Genomic DNA, 13,833 nt, shown 5'->3' with positions numbered 1-13,833 from the left:
GAGGGGAAAGCAGCTCATAGACTTTACTGGAGGTGTACGTCATCACTGGATCTCAGGGACTCATTCCATCCCCAGGATGCTGCATCAGTTTCTGTTAACCCATTGAGACCTGAAGCCGATGTCTCCTAAATCTCAACAGTTTTCTGAAAAACGTATGTTTCTATATCAGTGGTGCTCAATCTGTTTCATGTCAAGGACCCCCAAAATTATATGTATTTGGCCGCGGACCCCCATCAAAATATTTTGTTCCAGGAACCCCCAGAAGCAAAGATTTGAGTTAAAAATGTTTGCTTTAAAAAAATATATATTCAAAGATTTGCACACATTTTCACGATTTTTCTAAAATAGCAGATCTACAAGTGCTGCGCTACGAGCTTGTATATATCTGCTATTTTTGAATAGCCCAAAGTGTAAAATAATGTTTTTTAGCTCAAATCAAAAAATTACACAGTTCCAGGTCTTAATTATATGTATTTGGCCGCGGACCCCCATCTCACAACTATGTTGTTCCAGGGACCCCCAGAAGCACAGATCGGAGTTAAAAATGTTCGCTTTAAAACACAAATTTTCCAAAAAAATAGCAGATCTACATCTGTAGATCTGCAATTTTTGGAATAGCCAAAGAAATCTAAAAATGACACAAGATGCTTTCCGGGTCTCAATGGGTTAATATCTTTCTGCCACAAACAAACAAATAATAAAATAAAAGGTGAACGTTTCATGCCCATGTGACGTGAGCCTCTGTCATCATAGCTCACATCTGGAAGTGTTTCCTCGTTAACAGAGCCGCGTGACAGCTGGTGACATCTTACTGTATATATGCGTTTCCTCCTCCGCTGCAGAGCCATGTGACAGCTGGCGACCAGCTGGTCCACAGTGCCTTCTTGCAGAGCTTGGCCTCGCTGGCGGTGGGCTTGTCTCTGGACCGGCAGCTGTGCTGCTACCCGCTCCCCCCTCACCACAGCGGCCCCGAGACCACCCTCTGTCCGCGAGAGTGGAGTTGGCTGGCCGCCTACGCCACCACCGTCCGCAGCGCCGAGGCGTTCGCCCGGGGGTCCACCTTCCCGGAGTCCTTCAGTGTTCCTGAGTTCCAAGAGGCGGGTGCCATGGAGATCATCAAGCCGCTAGTGAGTTATGAGAACTTCCTATGCGTGCACTTACTTTTTGTGTGTGTGTGTAAAGTGAGTAAATGAAAAGCTACTCAACAATTCTATAAATCATGTTCTATCCTATGTATATTAAAATTGGCTACTGGGAGGGGCGGCCGGCCAGCCAGCAGACCACGGCCACGTCACTTTGACTCAGACATAACCATAAACAAACCTGATACGCCCATTTTTGGGCATGTCACTATGACTCAGACATTTCCATAAACAAACCCGATACTATAGGCTTTTCACTATCATGACTCGGACATAACCATAAACAAAGCAGATATGCCCATACATAGGCATATATGGAGATCCGGTTGTCCAGAGGCACAGATCCGACCGCTATGCCCTTATATGGGCATAAAAGGGACGCAGGTAGACAGGTAGATACCGAGATCTCCATATATGGTCACAAAAGGAACACAACTGTGTAAAATTGGTACTCTGACAAAGCCCCCTGGACACTATGACTCAGACATAACGTAGGGCCTCTAGTTCTATAAGGTTGAAGTTGTGGGTCTGTGTGTTTGTCTGTGTTCCCATATTATGCCCAAATATAGACATACTGTACTGACATACTGACATCTTACAGTAGATGACGGACATCATAAACTAGCCTCAATAGCCTGGGCAACGCTGGCTGGATACCTAAAGACGGACACGCACAGTGTCGTCATAGACTGGCATCCAAGTACTTATTGCCTGAAATCTGAACAAGCTGTCAATGCGTTGCTTACTGCTGTGGTTCTCAAACTTTTTCATGTCAAGGACCCCCAAAATTATATGTATTTGGCCGTGGACCCCCATGTAAAAAAAAAGTGTTCCAGGGACCCCCAGAAGCAAAGATTTGAGTTACAAATGTTTGCTTTAAAAAAATATATATTCAAAGATTTGCACAAATTTGCACGATTTTTCAAAAATAGCAGATCTACAAGCTCATAGCTCGGCACTCTGTGACGCGCTATGAGCTTGTATATCTGCTATTTTGGAATAGCCAAAGTATAAACTATGGATAAAAGTGGTTAAAGTGATTGTGGCGCTTTATTAACTAATTTCGCTTGGGACCCCCCGGTACCCCCCCCCCCCCCCCCCCCCTCAAGGACCCCTGGGGGTCCCCGGACCCCACTTTGAGAACCAATGGCTTACTGTATGTATATTAGATCCCGTGTATACAGTATACTAATACATAAATGTCACTTCATTTCTTTCCCGTCTAGGATAATAGCAAGTGGAGTTTCAGGATGGATGAACAGCTGATGTCATGGGCCACCACCAGACCTGAGGTAATACCCAGCTGTGCTGACACGATGTGACACCATGTGACATGCCCTCATTTAGTTTAGTTGCACATCGCAATATTGGGGATTATATTCACTTGCGTGTGTGCCAGGCTTGATAAACACTGCTCTATTTTATTCAAGGACACTCTTGGAACATCTATTCCACTTTTCAGTTACGTTTTATTAAAATGACCTAACCCTCCTGAAAGAATTACTTTTCTCCACTGCAAAAAGGTGAATGTAAATACAACTCTTTGAGGGTGAAAATGTACCCATAAGTGTCCTTTCACATTATTTCCATTGACGGAGAGCACAAACTTAAAGTAATCAGCATAACGTAACCACATAAACCTTAGCGTTTTGTTGAAAATAGTCGATCTACGTACAACCTCACAACACCTTGCAGGTTTGCAGCCTTTGGACGTAACTATTTAGAGTTTGTTAATGGTCATTGTTTTATATTTTTTCCCCAGGACTGGCAACAAGGGGGAAAGAGTGATGTGTATCTATGGGGGAACGGGCGTTATGGACATATGACGGACACAGGGACCAACTTAATGGTGCCAACACTTGTCCCCTCTCTTTCCCAGACGAAACAGGTACAGTACACCAGTGATTCTCAACCTTTTTCATTTCCGCCAGTTTGAAACGGGCCGTTTTGGTAACATTTTGTGTTTGGTTCCCAACTATCAATCATTTAGCTGAGACTTGTGCTTAGAGTGAGACCGGGGAGGTCGGCGTTCAATCCCCGGTCGAGTCATAACAAAGGCTATAAAAACGGTACCCAATGCCTCCCTGCTTGCCACTCGGCAGCGTCAAGGGTTGGTTTGGGTGTAAGTTCCTGTGACATACTACTATAGTGTCATGTCCAGGGGGTGTACTTGGACATAAAGATGCCTCATGCTAAGGAAACAGAAGATAGGCTCCTGACATAATGGGCCACACGGCTACTCACTTTACTTTATACCTCCTGAGCCCCTCCAAGGATCCCTGGGAGACCCCTGATGGCACATTGAGAAGTAGTGCAGTACACTATCTATCTGAAAAGTGCTATATATACTTTAAAAAATAAAGTTTATTATATCTACAGACCATCTTGGCAAAACGAAACAATGTTTTTATTTCTTTTTACTCTAGTGCAGGGGTCTTCAACGTTTTTCAGGCCAAGGACCCCTTAGCTGAGAGAGCAATGACGCAGGGACCCCCACTACATATTGTATGAAATTGTGTTGCAGATTAAACTTTTTCATAGATTTCATAGATGGCTTCATAGACTTGTTTGACAGCACTATCATTGTGTAGCGTTGTGTTGGATTCATATTAATAGTGCATTTTTCAGACATTTAACCACTTAAACCGTCAATACTTAGTAAACTTGACCTTTCCCTCGATACCTGGTCAGCTCTTTTTTCCCTATACGCCAAACCTCTTTGCTGGAAATAGCCGATCTGCTATTTTTGGCTCCCCAAAAGTTCAGAATAGGGATTCTAGGGTGGTTTCAAAGTGGTTAATGTAGTTCCTTTCACACAAAGATTTGGCAGCCCCCTGTAGTGACTCTGAGGACCCCCTGCTGAAGACCCCCTGCTCTAGTGGCGTCCTACTTTCCTGTGCCTATATTTAGCCTCATCCAGATATTTAAATGTTTTTGAGCGGTGCAACCGCTCCTATAAGAGGGTTTAGGACCCATCCGTGGTGAAAGTTTTTCTTTCCGTCGTGAAAATGTGTCTTTCGCTGTGACGCCATGCTGTGGAAAACACGCCCATAGGCTAAGCTTTGCAGGACGTGCTGTTATTGGCTAGCGAGACACATGATGAAATTAACTTCAAACTTCGCAGACGCGCTGTGATTGGCTAGCGAGACGCATGATGAAATTAATAATAATGTAAAAAATCACACCCAGTGTGAAGTGGGCGGTGTGGTCATCACAGTGGTCATCATAGTGATGGAAGCTCACTTCAAAAAATATAGATTTTTTGAAGTGCATAATCCTATTTATAGGTTATTAATGTCATGTGTCTCGCTAGCCAATCACAGTGCTGAATAGAGTCAGCCAATAGAGCCAGCCAATCACAGTACAGCTAGGGGTGTACTAATGAGCCAATCACAATACAGCTAATGAGGTGTCCCAACCCCACTTATAGGGGCGGCTACACCGCCCAAAAATGTAAGCACGTCACTTCGCAGGACGTGCTGATTGGCTACCGAGATGCATGATGAAATTAATAACTCATAAATAGCACCGCTCACTTCACACTGGGTGTGATTTTTTTGAAGTGTTGTCTATGTTGCTATTTATTCATACTGTGTCAATGTGTTGTGTTGTTTTGTCTGTCAGGTGGTGTGTGGTCAGAACTGTACATTCTTGGTTCTGATCAACGGGACAGCGTTGGCTGTTGGAGAGGGTCAGTATGGCAGACTGGGCCTGGGGAACTCTGATGATCTGCATACGCCCACCGTCATCTCTGCCCTGCAAGGTTAACACATTACTCACTCCTTTTTCGACACGTTTCTGCTGCATCCAATGAGGATGTATGAGTTTGTTCATTGTATGGTTGTATGTGTTCTTAATATTCTCTGTGTATGTGTAGTTTTGTGGATGTTTCTCTCTCTTTGTGTGCGTGTGTGTGTGTGTGTGTGTGTGTGTGTGTGTGTGTGTGTGTGTGTGTGTGTGTGTGTGCTCGGCTAATTCTGTCAAACCACTTGATATTATTCACACTTTGTGAATTCCTAATCTCATACCCAGCATTACACCACCGTCCCTCCATTGAAAATGAATTACATAGGCGCGTCGGCCGCTCCCCGTCTGAAACGACCCTTAGTATTTGTTTGGCATCTGGTTTTCAATCTTTTCATCTTTCGTCTGTGCAGGTTACGTAGTGACGCAGCTGGTGACATCGTGTGGTTCAGACGGTCACTCCATGGCCCTGACGGAGACGGGGGAGGTGTTCAGCTGGGGCGATGGAGACTTTGGGAAGCTGGGCCATGGCAACAGTGAGACGCAGAGGAGACCCAAGCAGATAGAGAGCCTGCAAGGAGAAGAGGTGGTTCAGGTAAGACTGGAAGATAATCCTCAATTATTTCCCCTTGCTTGTTTGATGTGCCTTAGATTTTCTTTTTTAACCCATTAAGACCTGAGGCGATTAAAAAAATAAATATTGAAATCCTAACAGTTTTTGGGGATTTTTCAAAAATAGCAGATCTACAAGCTCGTAGCGCGGCACTCGGTGCCGCGCTATGAGCTTGTATATCTGCTATTTTTGAATAGCCAAAGACATCTAAAGTGACACAGATGCGTTCCAGGTATCAATGGGTTAAATTACTAATTTACTTGATGCATTCATTTTACAAATAATGAAGGCAAATCGTTCTTCTGTTGATTTGCACATTATAAAGACTGCGACTTGACTTGTGGAAAACAAGTCATAAAAAAACAATTATGCACAACCAAACAGAGCTTCATAATGCTAAGGGCTGTCACGATTACAATATTTAAGTTGACGATTAATTGTCACACAGAATAGTTGCGATTAACGATTGAATTGTGTTTTTGTCGTTGGAACACTGAAGGCACATGAACAAAAATTACATTTCTGTTTGGCTTTTAGGCTTCGAAGTAACGCAGGGGAGATAATGACAAATAACCTAAATATACAAAGCAATTACTGGCATATTTAATAACTTTATACTAAATTATTAAAAACATGAATAGTGGAAATAGCGCCACGATGTGTTGTGAGCTTGTAGATCTGCTATTTCCACAACTTTTTGAAAATGTTTGAAACTATATGAAAATATTTGGGACATGGGAAACGATTATGCAATAATTGTGACAGGCCTGCTAATGCTTGTGTCTTTGTCCCTCTGTTCCCAGGTGTCTTGTGGCTTCAGGCACTCTGCCGTGGTGACAGCAGACGGTAAGCTGTTTACATTCGGCAGTGGCGACTCTGGCAGACTGGGTCAACGGTCGACGTCCAACAAGATGCTTCCCGAAAGGGTGGCCGCTCTGGAGGGATATCACGTGGGACAGGTCATCATCACCACGTTTCTATTCTAACTCGTCAAGTTGTCATGTGGATTATTTTACTTATGCTAAAACAAAAGGGTGGCCATGTTGCATTTAATTACATATCGCCGCTGTTGGGTGAAAACCTTGTACTTTGTATGTCCAATAATAAGCTGTGTTCCAATGGATCAAATGTAGTTACAAGCTCTTGTTAATACTTTTCATTGATTAACTATTTATATAAAACCCACAGAAGGACCACTTTCACTTTAATCTAAAAAAACGTTCAGAAATAGCGGAAATATTATATATTTTGTGCAACAGTCTCGCATATGACAAAGTATAGGGAATTCATTTGATTTATGAGGGAAAGAAATTACATTAAAACGTTTAAATATGGAGATACAAGGTTTTGGCCCAACATCAAAGTTATGTAAAACAAAAGGCTGGTCAGATTGCATAACTATTCTGTTCCTGTACCTACTGTAGGTGTCCTGTGGCCTGAACCACTCGTTGGTGCTCTCGTCTGATGGCATGACGGTGTGGGCGTTTGGGGACGGGGACTACGGTAAACTGGGCACGGGTTCCTACACCGCCAAGTGCTACCCCCAGGTATGTTGGTGCTACACAGCAGGTTCTCTCCAATCATAAACCCAGTCTTCCCGGTCTTAATGGGTTAAGGATTGTAGCTTTAAAGGACAAAATTTAAATAAATCTCTATAGCTGTTGTTCTTCCCACTGAATTTGAAAAGTACTTACAATTTTCTTCTCTTTTTTTTCAGAAAATCGAGCAACTGTGCAACAAGGGAATTTGGAAGGTCAGCTGTGGAACTCAGTTCTCTGTGGTTCTGGCCAACGATGGGCATGTTTACACCTTCGGACAAGGTACTTTATCATGGAAAAATCCAGACACATAGGTTGCATAATTGTCGATACTGATGTCATGAAAAAAAATTAAATGCTGTTCGGCTGCCTTTCTTGGCCAGGTGTCCGAGAAAAATAAGTTGTATCTCAGTGGGCAGGTGGTACCTGGTTAAAGCTGCACTATGTAACTTTCCTCTTCTACCCCGGATTTGAACCCGGTTTTCTGCACAAGTGCTGACATTTTTTACATTGAGCTATTGGAGCCTGCCTGCTTGCTCAGGGGATAAATTGAATCTTTACCATCAGTTAAAAATTTGTGTCAGATCCTGTGTCTCACACAACCTTTGACATGATCTAAATGTCTCAATAGAAGAGCAGGGAGACAAAATACAACCACCCTAATTGTTATATTGTATTAACATACTCTACCATACAGATTGGACAAAATGTAAATGTATTCATTAAAGAAAAGTTACATAGTGCCACTTTAAATAAAGGTTGAATACAGTCACACTGTGTAACCTTTTCAATTAAATAAAACCATTCCACAAATGAGTGCAGAGTGTCTACCCCTGACACTCACGCCAAATGACGCAGGCATTGGAAATCGCCAAAAAGACTACTAAAATGGATGTTACACTGTAGGACTTTAATTACTCTGCTATAATTTGTTGTCCCTTCTCTTCTATCCATTAGAGCGCCTGATCGGCCTGCCAGATTCCATGCTGAAGAACAAGATCCATCCTCAGGTGGTGCCGGCGCTGGAGGGCCTGTACATTGTGGACATTGCCGTGGGCTCTGAACACGTGCTGGTGCTGACCTCCACAGGAGACGTCTATGCCTGGGGCTGCAACAACGAGGGGCAGGTGAGGAAACATCTCAAACCTTTCAACTGTATTACTCACTCAAAGCTTGGTATTGGTCGCACACAAAGAGATCATCTAAGCTTTCAACCACTTAAAGGGATAGTTCACCCCCAAAATTACCCATTAGTCACTAACTTGAATTCATGTTTTTTGTTTTGTTTTTGTCACATTCCCAAGCCAATAATTTGATGACCGGCAGCACTTCCGGTAGTGTCTCCTACTCCGGAACCGCTGCCTACCACTCCGCTGGTCGTCAAATTATTGGCTTAGGAATGCGACAAAAACACAAAAAATATCATTGCGAACGCGGAAGGAGGCGCGGCGAAGCCGCGCCTCCGACCAAGTGGAGCTTACTATATCATCGTGCTTGCGGTGTGTGTCCCATATTTATGGTCTCTTTCCGTCTGTGTTCACGCTCTCATTCTCTCATTGGCTCGCCGGCGACAGATTGCGCCTGATCCCATTGGTTCACCGATCTGTCCGTCAACCCCCGCCCCGTTAACACAACATTACGAGCGACGCCCACTGCACTCTGGTTGGTTGCGAAATGAAACACTTCCTCATACCGAGTACACCGACCCGCTGGGCCAGGCTTTTCTTTTTTAGCAAAACTAAGCAATAAAAGCCTGGAGATCGAGGCGAATCTGCGTTCGCCTCCAGCGTTCGCGCGTCTTACTTGTATTAGTCTCCATGGGGTGACTAATCCATAGACAAAAAGTTATATTTTGGGTGAACTATCCCTTTAAGCCCTATATACTTCGTCTAATGATGAAATAGCTCAAACAGCCGATCTGCAAGTTTGCAATGTATGCGTCGCAACGTGGAGCTTGTAGATCTGCTATTTTCAAAACGTTGGGATTTTTTTTTTTATGTTTGGAAGTGTTTTGAACAAAACGTTTGCCTATAATGACATGCCCAAAAAAAGGGATGCCAGGTAAAAAGTGGATAGCTCCAGACACTGATCATTGTCAACGGCAAGGTCTGGGAGACAGAGTTTTTTTTACTTGTTTTTGAATAAAGAACGGCTGTGACCTCAGGACTTTGATTAACTTTTGGGACATCATGACCAGAGCGAGACAGCTCTGGCCTTGTGGCCACTAAGAAATCCCTCGCCCTGCTGCGAAATAAACTGAAGAAGATTGTTACCTTAATAATTTATTAATGATTAGAATTAGTAATGAGAATGTTGCTTCATCTTGACACATAAAACTAATTAGGGACCTGTATACGTCGCTATTAGGAAATATGTTGTTACAGTATGTCAAACATAAATGAATATAGATTTTTCTGTCCCAAAGTTGCACAAAACAACCGGCGCTCCTAATTGTTGCTACGCTGCTGTTGTGTCGGTGTGTTCCAGCTCGGGCTAGAACACTCCAACCCAATAAAGGAGCCCACCTTGGTGACGACGCTCCAGGGGAAAAGCATCACACAGATATCTGCTGGACGGTGCCACAGCTCAGCATGGACCACCCCCTCTACCTCCACTAAAGCCTCAGGTACGCACGCACAACACGTTCCTCTCTCTCTGACATCCTATACAGCAGTGTTTCCCAAACAGTGAGTCGGGAAAATAAGCATTTTTCATAAATTAAAAACTATTAACTCTTTCAGTGCCAATGAAATAAAAAAAATATTGCGAACTTTGCCAACTTTTTTCTTTTTTTTTTTTCAAAGAAAAAAAAAAGTGCTTAGGAAGCGAGATACAGCTTTTTTCAGTTATAGGTTAAACAAAGAGTGGATGGAGCTGCAAATCTTCAGATAATGATATCTTGGGTTCAGAAATTTCCCCCCCCCCCCCAAAAAAAACAACAAGTTTTCTCGTTCTGGCACTGAGGGTATAACCCTAAAACTCGGGATAACTCGGGGCCTGGCACTGAGAGAGTTAAATGAATTCAAACCTTTTTCAAATGAATTTAATAATAAATAACACAAAATCTAAGAAATTACATAAATTGGGGAAAAAAAATTACTTTTAAGAAGTAGTGAAAATAGAAATTTAAACTATTTTCACTAGTTTGGGTCACGGGGACACATACAATTTCTCTTTTGGGTCTCGGACTAAAATGTTTGGGAGCCACTGCTGTCCAGACTACACTTTCAGTGTAGTCTGGACAGCAGTGGCTCTGCACACAACAGTGGCTCTGCACACAGCAGTGGCTCTGTACACTATCTAATATCTTCTTTCTTCTCCAGGTGGCTCCATCAGTTTCCAGCTGGGTCTACCACAGGCCGTCCCTCCCCAGTACAACACTCTGAAAGACTGCGACCCCGATGCCCTCAACATGCGTCTCAGAGTGCTCTACCACTTTTCTGACCTCATGTACAAGTCCTGGAGGCTGCTCAACCTAGACCCCAAGAGTCAGGTAAGAAAGACTCCAATATGAAAACCCTTTTGTCTTCAAGCTACAATCCGCAAATGTTTTGTCTTCCAACGGAGAGAGGTCATTGGAACAATGTATGGACTACAGTTGGGTGCCAGAATTTTATAATAACAGATTACGTTCGGTGCCAGAAATCTCACCGTCTGCAACGCTGCGCTGTTTAGAGCTGTGGAATCCACGGCGAGCACACGCACGTAAACAATGCATGCGTGCACAGCAATGGATGGTCCTGGCTAAAGCCTGGAACAACAACATGTCTCATGCGAGTCACCATTGCGGAGCGATCGCGCATCGAGAATGACTCGTTTTGCCCACTGTAAAAAAAAAGGAGATACGGAGGTTTTTAGCAAGGAGATAGAATGGAAGTGGATGGGAGCCAGATTTTTTGGCACGGTGATCCATCTGTCCCTTACTTCTTAGAGTGTTCATGGGTGATTCCAGTGCTGCTCCTGGAAAAACTAAAAGACTGAAAACACGGTTTGAACCGTGTTTGGCACCAAAGCGCTACTCTGTGAAAACACGGTTTGAACCGTGTTTGGCACACGATGTGTTAAGATGGCGGTGCATCGAGTGTTCAATCCGAGGCGGCGTTTGCTTCAAATAACTTAATTGTCACCAGGGTCTAAATATAATAGAAGAGTAGAGAGACCACTGTGCCAACCACTGCAGATGTACGTTATATAGTATTAACATACTGTACTCTACCGTAGAGTTTGGTTAAAATAAATTTTTTACTCATTAAAACAAGTCCTGGGTTGTAGCTTTAAAATCCATGTCGTCCTCCCTGTGATCCCTCATTTTCAATAATTTTTCTCCTCTGTCCTTGGTGTCCTCCCTCCCTGCAGGGGTCAGCATCACGCTACAACTCAGGCCCAGCAGCTATCATCCAGGGCCCGCTGAGAGGGCTCTTGTCCCCCAAGGTCAACACTCTGCCTCTGGTGCGCTCCATCGGCAGGACCATGACCCAGGGCAAGACCTACGGCCCCCAGATCACCGTCAAGAGGATCTCCAGCAGGTAATGACAGCTCTGTTGGTACTCAGTTTGGCAGGGTGTTTTTCCTCACTTTTCCTCAGACCATTATTATTTGTGTTAATATCGTCTCCCTCTATTTTCTTTTTCTTTAACCAGTTTCAACCTGGTGCTCATATTTTAGGTATGTCATTATCCGGCAAAACTGTTAAAAAAAAAAACAGGGATAGTGGTTAATATACTTTTAATCTTTTATTACGGGGCCAGAGCTCTCAGCTCTGGACCTGTTTTAATGTTCCCCTCTTTTTTCTTCTCCCACTTTTGGCATACGCTTTTTACGAAACTTGGCCATATGGTAGATGGTCATGAAAAACTATCAAGAAATAATTCTCACAATCTTTCGTCAAAAGGTGGCGCTATAGCACTCAATTGAAAATGCCAACTTTGAACAGGTACAACTCATGCCCTGTTTGACCTACAGCCATGAAACTTCAATATACATATGCGTCTACTCATGATCAACAACTTTCACACTCTGACTTTTGACCTCTGACCTTTAGATCTCCCACCATTTTGAATAATATGAAAAACAGTTAAAACCTATCTCCTCCTGGGATTTTTTAGTAATCTGCACGAAACGTTTTACACATGAACTTTGAACCTATGCCGAAAAACATGTGCAAAAGATTTTCCATAAGTGAAAAAATGAAGCTTTAATGAGCCAATGAATATTGCAGTTTTATGACAATTATTCATCTGCCCCTAACACATACATGCAGACTCACATTTCTTTGAAACTTTGCGGTAATGTTGAGGGTCATTTCAAATATCACTGAAACCAATCTTACTCCAATTGGTCAAAGGGGGGCGCTATAGCGATTTTTTGAAAATGCAAACTTTAACCAGGCAAAAGTCATGTCTCGTTTGGCCGACAGCCATTAAACCTGCTTACACATGTGCCTTGACTCATGAGGAACACATGTATCACGTTGACCAGTAAGCTCCGCCCTTAGATTGTCCGCAATTTTGAGCAGTTTGAAAAACACTTAAACCCAGGATTTTCCAGCTATTTGCGTGAAACTGTATAATCTGAGCGATCTCCTTTTTCACAGGTTTTTGTCTGTTGGTCCAATGGCTTCTCCCTTAAACGCGTGCCTCACAACCTGAAGGTTGCCAGTTCAAGCCTCACATGATGCAGACTCATTTAAGTTAAATTGCAAAAAACATGACTGTATCAATGAATACATGTGCAAACGGTAAAGATAACATGAAATGCTTATTTGAGAGTATGTTTTTTTAATGTATGACGTACTTCATTGTGAAAATATCCGATCTACAATCTCACAACTTTTCAGATAGCAACGTTTTGTGAGCTTGTAGATCGGCTGCTTTCACTGGTTTCGGTTTCGAGGAGACATACAATTTCTCTATTGGTAAATGTTTTGTGAACGAGTGATCTTAGTGTTAGTGAAACAGGGGCTTGGTTCATGACAGAAGGCAAAAGTTTATGATCTTCAACAGACAACTTCAGCCTGGATGAAGCTATAGCACTACAGGTAGTGTCTCAGCCTGTGAGTCTGAAGGTTGAGAGTTTGATTCCTGTCAATGGCAATAGGTTGAGCTGTCTGTTTCTCTCACTCTGTCTATCTGGCTCTGGTAGGTGGGTCATTACGGGGCCAGAGCTCAGCTCTGGACCTGTTTTAATGTTGCCCTCTTTTTTCTTCTGCCACTTTTCGCAGTTCTGGCTGAACCGTGCATACGCTTTTTACGAAACTTGGCCATATGGTAGATGGTCATGAAAAACTATCAAGAAATAATTCTCACAATCTTTCGTCAAAAGGTGGCGCTATAGCAAAATGCCAACTTTGAACAGGTACAACTCATGCCCTGTTTGACCTACAGCCATGAAACTTCAATACACACATGCGTCTACTCATGATGAACAACTTTCACACTCTGACTTTTGACCTCTGACCTTTAGATCTCCCACCATTTTGAATTATATGAAAAACAGTTAAAACCTATCTCCTCCTGGGATTTTTTAGTAATCTGCACGAAACGTTTTACACATGAACTTTGGACCTATGCCGACAAACAAGCAGCAAAGATTTTCCATAAGTGAAAAAATGAAGCTTTAATGAGCCAATGAATATTGCAGTTTTATGACAATTATTCATCTGCCCCTAACACATACATGCAGACTCACATTTCTTTGAAACTTTGCGGTAATGTTGAGGGTCATTCCAAATATCACTGAAACCAATCTTACTCCAATTGGTCAAAGGGGGGCGCTATAGCGATTTTTTTTAAATGCA

General features: G+C 42.9%; 1 protein-coding gene across 2 annotated transcripts in view; it reads left to right on the top strand.

The window, feature by feature from the left end:
• Positions 1 to 13,833, top strand: part of LOC308077766 (putative E3 ubiquitin-protein ligase HERC1) — a 90,569-nt gene that overhangs the window by 66,774 nt on the left and 9,962 nt on the right. For both annotated transcript variants that reach the window (XM_080418679.1, XM_080418678.1), the window contains exons 64-75: positions 843 to 1,127; positions 2,369 to 2,434; positions 2,905 to 3,030; positions 4,767 to 4,905; positions 5,300 to 5,481; positions 6,303 to 6,458; positions 6,924 to 7,046; positions 7,217 to 7,319; positions 7,995 to 8,164; positions 9,525 to 9,663; positions 10,361 to 10,530; positions 11,394 to 11,563. In XM_080418679.1, coding sequence (XP_080274805.1) covers positions 843 to 1,127; positions 2,369 to 2,434; positions 2,905 to 3,030; positions 4,767 to 4,905; positions 5,300 to 5,481; positions 6,303 to 6,458; positions 6,924 to 7,046; positions 7,217 to 7,319; positions 7,995 to 8,164; positions 9,525 to 9,663; positions 10,361 to 10,530; positions 11,394 to 11,563 — 1,829 coding nt within the window. The remainder of the gene's footprint in view (positions 1 to 842; positions 1,128 to 2,368; positions 2,435 to 2,904; positions 3,031 to 4,766; positions 4,906 to 5,299; positions 5,482 to 6,302; positions 6,459 to 6,923; positions 7,047 to 7,216; positions 7,320 to 7,994; positions 8,165 to 9,524; positions 9,664 to 10,360; positions 10,531 to 11,393; positions 11,564 to 13,833) is intronic.

The sequence above is a fragment of the Gymnoscopelus braueri genome, assembly GCF_963280865.1.
Source record: "Gymnoscopelus braueri genome assembly, chromosome: 22".
NCBI classification, from domain to species: Eukaryota; Metazoa; Chordata; class Actinopteri; order Myctophiformes; family Myctophidae; genus Gymnoscopelus; species Gymnoscopelus braueri.
Note: the sequence above shows the minus strand (reverse complement) of the source record. Positions and strands in the feature narration are given on the sequence as shown.